General features: G+C 44.7%; 1 protein-coding gene across 4 annotated transcripts in view; it reads left to right on the forward strand.

Annotated features, from left to right (window-relative positions):
* The first annotated feature begins 5504 nt into the window (after positions 1–5504).
* The window catches only part of PDE3A (phosphodiesterase 3A), a 268652-nt gene continuing 267415 nt past the window's right edge, over positions 5505–6741 (forward strand). For 2 of the 4 annotated variants that reach the window (XM_025047389.1, XM_025047390.1), the window contains exon 1: positions 5505–6476. In XM_025047389.1, the coding sequence (XP_024903157.1) occupies positions 5523–6476 (954 nt within the window). In that variant the 5' untranslated portion in view covers positions 5505–5522. The remainder of the gene's footprint in view (positions 6477–6741) is intronic. The other 2 variants (XM_015590063.2, XM_015590064.2) reach the window with 1 other exon arrangement.

A 6741-nucleotide genomic window follows, 5' to 3' on the forward strand; every position in this document is an offset into this window, starting at 1 on the left:
TAACTCTTGGCAGACAATGTGGAAGCAGACAACTATCATGGAAGGCAAAGTGAACTGTCCTGGCAGTTTTTGCTGTAGACAATCTGATTCTTTGTTAATAACAGTTTTGTGAGTAGCCACCAATTCTCATATCTTGCTTTTTCTCTTTAGTCTTTTTATACTAGTTCACAATTGTATATCCGAAGCTGTTATTTAACTTCTTTGGAAATTAAAAAGAGGGGCAGCACTGCATAGATAGGAGAGAGAGAGGATATATCCAAAAATGCATGTTTTCTACATTTTCTCCCTGGCTAGATGTCGGAATATAAATATTAATAAGGTCTATCTTGGTAAAATGTTTAATTCTTTAAATTTAAATTCAACCCCTAAAGTAGTGTTGTTAATTGGAATAATTGGAGACTATAACACAGATCATTATGTGAGGTATGAGTCTTTAGTTAGTAATTTACATTCAGGCATCTAATTCTGAATTTCTCAGCTGACTTGTTACCCAATACATATATTTAAATTGCTTTTTCCCTGTTCCTACCAGATTAATCCTGCTGTGGATTATGGACATTTCATCTGAGAATCAATACAAAGTTTCAAAAAACATTGACTATTATCTATTTCTCTTATTAATGAGCAATTTATATAGTGACTTTTTAAAAAGCAACATTCTGTACAAAGAACTGCTTGCATGATTTTGCCTATCGGTCTATTCTGGGCAACAGAATTTTCAATACAAGATTTTGAGGGATGTGGCCACTTGAGCAATTATATATAAAAATATGTAGGGGATTGTCATTAATTTAGGAATTTATAAGATTCAATAGAGTTTTTTTTTTTTTAATTTATTCTTTCATCTTTTATTCATTGACTTCATTTATTAGTTCATGAAGTATTTCTTCAGCAAGTATGCATTGAGCTTCTACCATGTGCCAGGCACTATTCTGGTTCTTGGAGGTACACAGCAAATAAGACAACATGGTCCTTGTTCATATGGCACTTAGATCCAGTGAAGGGGGATATACCATAGACGAGAAAACAAACGAATGAACAAAGTGTAGTGATACATGCTACAGATATAATGAAACAGGGTAGTGTGTTAGTGAATGACAAAAATGTGCGTGGACATGGAGTCCCAGGACTTTTTGATAATATTGTTGAGAAAAAGACTCTATACAAAGGTAATATTTGAGGTGAGAACTGATGGAGCAGAAGGAACCAGATATTTAAAGGTTTCTAGCTACCAAGGTACCGAACAGGGATTTTGATTTGATGTGATAAAAACTGAAAGATGGCTTGAGGGGTGAGAGATGCACTTCCTATTAGAAGCCACTAGCCATGTGAGGCTATTAAAATTTAAATTAATAAAGATAAAATAAAATACAAAAACTTAGTTCCTCTGTGGCACCACTTACATATTAAGTGCTCAACAGCCACATGTGGACAGTGCAGAATATATTTCCATCATTAAAGAATGTTCTATTGGACAGTGTTGCACCAGTGAAGTAAGAACTGGAATAGATGAGATCACAGAGAGTGGCTTGGAAAGATCAGGAAGGTCCTTGCAGGGTGCCATGAGGACTTTCGTTTCTGCAAGTGCAACGAGAAGCCTTCAGATAGTTTTAAGCAAGGAGTGACAACAGTTGATTTACATTTTAAAACTATCACTCTGGGCACTGTGTAGAAAATGTATGATAGGAAAGCAAGACCAATTAGAAAATTATTGCAATTGTTCTGGCTAGGGAGGATGATGGATCTTCGATTGATTGTTATAAGAGAGATGGTGAAAAGTAGCTGGATTCAGGTTATCTTTTAAAGATAGAATCAAGTGGACTTGCTAATAGACTGTAGCATGTATCGCTACACAAAGTAAACAGGAAGGAATTGAGAGCGATGCCCTCTTTTGGGTCCTGAGCAGCTAGATAGGTTGTTATGTTTTTTTTCCTGGGGTGGAGGAGGACTGAGGAGAAATAACTTGGGAGAAATAATTTGGGGGGTGGTCGTGGTAGAAGGTCAGGGAGGGAGTTGGAAGTAAAGATTTCGTTTTAGATACATAATATTTCAAATACCCATTGGATATACATGCATAGATGTAGAGAATGAATGAACCCATACTACAAAGTGTAAACTCTTTCAATTTAACAGTAGAATTCTCTTAAGCATAACTATATTCGATACAGCGCAAATGATATACAACGGGGTTGATTTCTAGATCCTCTTCACAAACTACTAAAAAAAACACAATCCCTAGATTTGGCTAAGTGGACAACTTTATCAAGTAGAATTTGAATTTTTCTTTCCATTTCCCTTATTTCATTTACTGTGTGTACCACATTTTTCTTATCCTTTGGCAGTGTTAGGACTCATCAGTATCTGTTGAAGATGGGCAGTTATTATTTCCATGTCATTGCTCAATATCCAGTTTATGTATTGGGTCTTATCAATATATTTCGTACAATATTAGTCACTTCTTTTAGTTAGTATAGTGCTGCAACTTTCGGCCTCTCTCTAATAGGAGTATTTTGTTGTTTTCCTTAGTCTGCCTCCAGGTTTTGTATGGTAATTGAGGTAGGAGGTGTGTGGAATCTGCCTTCTTTCCTTTTGGTGAGACAGATCACTTTCTAGTTGTGATATTTGTTCAGAATGGGAAGAAACCCAGATGCCAAGACACCACCTCTGTAATACTACTGAACACCTCAAGGATGTCATTGTTTAACATACAAACTTAGTATTTTCGTTTTGCTGCCATTAACAAATGCCATCTTTATTTTTTTGTTACAGTTTTCCTAATGTTGACATTTTATCTCTTACAGGTTCAGTTTTAATGATGATTTATCTATTTTTTCTAAAGAACCAAAATATTTGGGGTAGAGGAGAGAAAAAAATTGAAATATTAAAATTCTCCTCACTGCCTTTCTTTCTAACCTTGATATATGCCCAGATTTTTATAGTTTTTCATTTTAATATGAATTTTTGATGTCAGTGGATATTAGCATGATTTTCCAATCAAGGTTTTTCACTCTGAAGTGTCCCAGGTAGGTTCTGTCATATGAATCATCTGTCTAAAAAGGAAACTCAAAAAAAGTATGTGTGCATGCTGGGGGGCTCATTTATCTTTGGCAAAGACATCACTGCTCCTGTTTCCTTACTTATTTAACAGATGGTGCTCACTGCCATTGACTAGCTGCCCAACCTGTTCTCCATGTGGTAGCACAGTTCTGGACATCTGATGGGAGAAACTGTATCATCACAGCTCCTCTTATCCATTTATGTCATAATATTAACCTTAATACCGGCCTCTAACTAGAACAGGCTGTTTCCCATGAAACTAAGTTTAAAATTTAAGCCATCTTCTCCCCTACCACCGTGAATTAATTTTATCTCAAGTATCTTCCTTGGCTTTTCTTTGTATTGCTTCATCTCTACATGCAAAATACAGTGGCATATTGAACCAATTTTCCAAATACTCCAAGCTATAAACATACTTTAACCTGAACTGTCAAGATAATGAAGACAAAATGGATTATTATTGATAATGTTATTACTGAGGGTAAATGACATCTATTAAAAGTGAATAAGAGTGGACTCTCATATTCTTGTTCTAAGTGTAAAAAGAGACTAGCCCCAACATTGATGGATTTTTAAAAGTCCATGGAACAGATATTTATCTATTTTTCATAATCTGCCAAAAGCTTTAAATTTTCCTTTAGTTTCTCAAAAACAACATTAATACAGTACATGAACAATGTACCCTGTAAACATCAATAACCAGGGTCCTGATTTTTTTCTTATAAGTTTTCTTCATGGTAGACATAATATTTCACAACCTTAGACAGTCATCTGAGCTCTTTTCTAGTGTTAACCAACCCGTCCTCACCTCCCCCAAGATTTCTTTTACTACTTTCTGATTGACTATTTGAGCTTCCTAACTTTGTAGAACTCCTGGAGGCTAGAGTCACTTAATCGCAGTGTAATTCACCATGCACTATCAACAATTGTTGACTAATACTCTCATATACTGGATTTATTTTTTTAAGTAACAATTTTTTTTTAAAAGGGATACCCCTCCCCCCTTTTCTTTAATACCAATATAGTCTAGGTAACTTGCTGAGATTTTCCATCATTTAAGCCTTTAGGAAGGGCTTGGGTTCTCTGTTGAAAAAAGACCTTCGAGCAGGAACAGCGAAAGCATTACATTGCCCCCTGAAATTGGTTTGCTGTTGTAACTGACGTGAGAACATATGAGCATCTCTGAATCACGCAGACAGTAGATGTGGCTGTCATTTTTAATGCCAGTAGGAAATACGTTGGTTCCCATCGCCTGCCAAATAGCCACACGCAATACTTTTTTCCCAACGTCCTAGGAAACAGCCTGGGGGCCAGCCGCAGACCCCCACGCCCCAAGGCTGCGGCGAGCTGGGCAGTGCCCACCCTCTCCACCCCACCCTCGCCACCCCCCGCCACCCCCTGCTTTCTCCTGGGTGCTAGAAGTGCGGGCCCGGCTCCGGAAAGGAGCGATGGGGCTGAAAGCAGCGACTTCTCCGGGGAAGGGGGCGGGAGCTCGGCTGGGAAAGCTTTCCTAGGGAGTTGCCTGAAAGAAAGAAAGAACTGCCGATCACTCCAGTTGCTTGCTTTTTAAATACAGTTTTAAGCAGTAGTCTCCACTCACTTCCCTTCTGCAAAACTGCAAATTACCTCGCACCGAAAAGAAGGGGGGAATAAAAGGAGAGCAAATCTCATTCTCCTTTCTCACCCTCCCTTTCACCCTCCCTTCCTCTCCAGCTCACTAGCTCTCCCTCCCTCCCTTCTCTGGCGGCAGCCGCTGGTCTCTCGGACTGTCTCTCCAACGAGACTTAACTTCTTGGTTATTTCTCAGCCCCTTTTCCCTTTTTTTCCCCCTCACCCTCTGCCATGAACTGGACCGACAGACGCAGGGGAGGCTTTGCTTTCTGCCCCTGGGAATGGAGATTCGCTTCCTGGGGCCGTGCCGGGGAGGATCCGCCGAGGAGAAAGAAAGAGTGATAGAGAAAGAGCTGCAGGAAGGAAGAGAAGGGGGATCTCCATCCGCCGCGGGCCGGGCGCGCAGCAGCGCCGCGCGGAGCTGCGCCGGGGATGGCCCCGAACTCGCCCTGCGCCCCTGGGTCCTCCAGAGTCTGCGGCCCCGGTGCGCCCGACGCTTTGGGCAAGTTTTAAAATCCTGAAGTAGGAAGAGACCCCGGAGGATACCAGTCGGGGTGGGGGTGGAGCAGAGAATTTTTAAAAGCCTTTCAAAGAGAGAAGAGGAAGTCTGTTTCTGCCTGGGCTAGCTTTTAACTTAAAAGGCGTCTCTTTGGAGCATCTGATATTCTCCAGGAGTTATTCGAAAGCTGAAACTTTCAGTGGCTCGTGGGCCTGGGGAGAAGGAGGGATTCCGAGGGTGGGACTGGGAAGAGAGAGAGCGAGCGAGAGAGGGAGTGTGTGTGTTTGTTTGTGTGCCAGGGTGGGGGAGTCGGGGGAGGGGGGGAGGCTGGAGGCGTCCGTGAGTAGGGCACACCATGGCAGTGCCCGGCGAGGCCGCCCGAATCAATGACAAGCTCGGCCACGGTGGGGTGAGTCGAGCCCCCGCGGACTGCCTGAGTGGCGCGAGTCCCACATCACCGCGGGACTCCAGCGGCCGCGGCTGCTGGGGAGACCTGGTGCTGCAGCCGCTCCGGCGCTCCCGGAAACTTTCCTCGGCGCTGTGCGCGGGCTCCCTGTCCTTTCTGCTGGCGCTGCTGGTGCGGCTGGTCCGCGGGGAGATCGGCTGTGACCTGGAGCAGAGTAAGGAGGCGGCGGCGGAGGAGGAGGAGGAGAAAGCGACCCCGGGAGCAGAAGGGGGCGTCTTCCCGGGGCCTCGGGGAGGTGCTCCCGGGGGCGGCGCGCCGCTCAGCCCCTGGCTGCAGCCCTCGGCGCTGCTCTTCAGTCTCCTGTGTGCCTTCTTCTGGATGGGCTTGTACCTCCTGCGCGCCGGGGTGCGCCTGCCTCTGGCCGTCGCGCTGCTGGCCGCCTGCTGCGGGGGGGAAGCGCTCGTCCAGATTGGGCTGGGCGTCGGGGACGATCACTTACTCTCACTCCCCGCCGCGGGGGTGGTGCTCAGCTGCTTGGCCGCCGCGACATGGCTGGTGCTGAGGTTGAGGCTGGGCGTCCTCATGATCGCCTTGACTAGCGCGGTCAGGACCGTGTCCCTCATTTCCTTAGAGAGGTTCAAGGTCGCCTGGAGACCTTACCTGGCGTACTTGGCCGGCGTGCTGGGGATCCTCCTGGCCAGGTACGTGGAACAAATCTTGCCGCAGTCTGCGGGGGCGGCCACGAGGGAGCATTTTGGGTCCCAGCTGATTGCTGGGACCAAGGAAGATATCCTGGTGTTTAAGAGGAGGAGGCGGTCCAGCTCCGTGGTGTCTGCCGAGATGTCGGGCTGCAGCAGCAAGTCCCATCGGAGGACCTCCCTGCCTTGCATACCCAGGGAACAGGTAAGCGCTGGCGGCTCCTCTCTCTCGCCTCTCCGGGAAAACTTGAAACGGGAACCGGCGCGAAGTGGAGGGAATCAAGTGCTGGGAACTAAAGGAAAGAGCCTAGAAAAGTGGTGTAACTTCAGACAGACAGAAAGTAGCAAGTTTTACTTTCCTCTCACACAGTGTTTTATAACCTGAACTACAGAAACATGAATAAGTAATAATATTGGATGGCATTTGCAGGGTCTTCCACAGCTGGGCCAACTTTTTAGAACTGCTGCTC

This window comes from Pteropus alecto, unplaced genomic scaffold (genome assembly GCF_000325575.1).
Source record: "Pteropus alecto unplaced genomic scaffold, ASM32557v1 scaffold103, whole genome shotgun sequence".
NCBI lineage: Eukaryota > Metazoa > Chordata > Mammalia > Chiroptera > Pteropodidae > Pteropus > Pteropus alecto.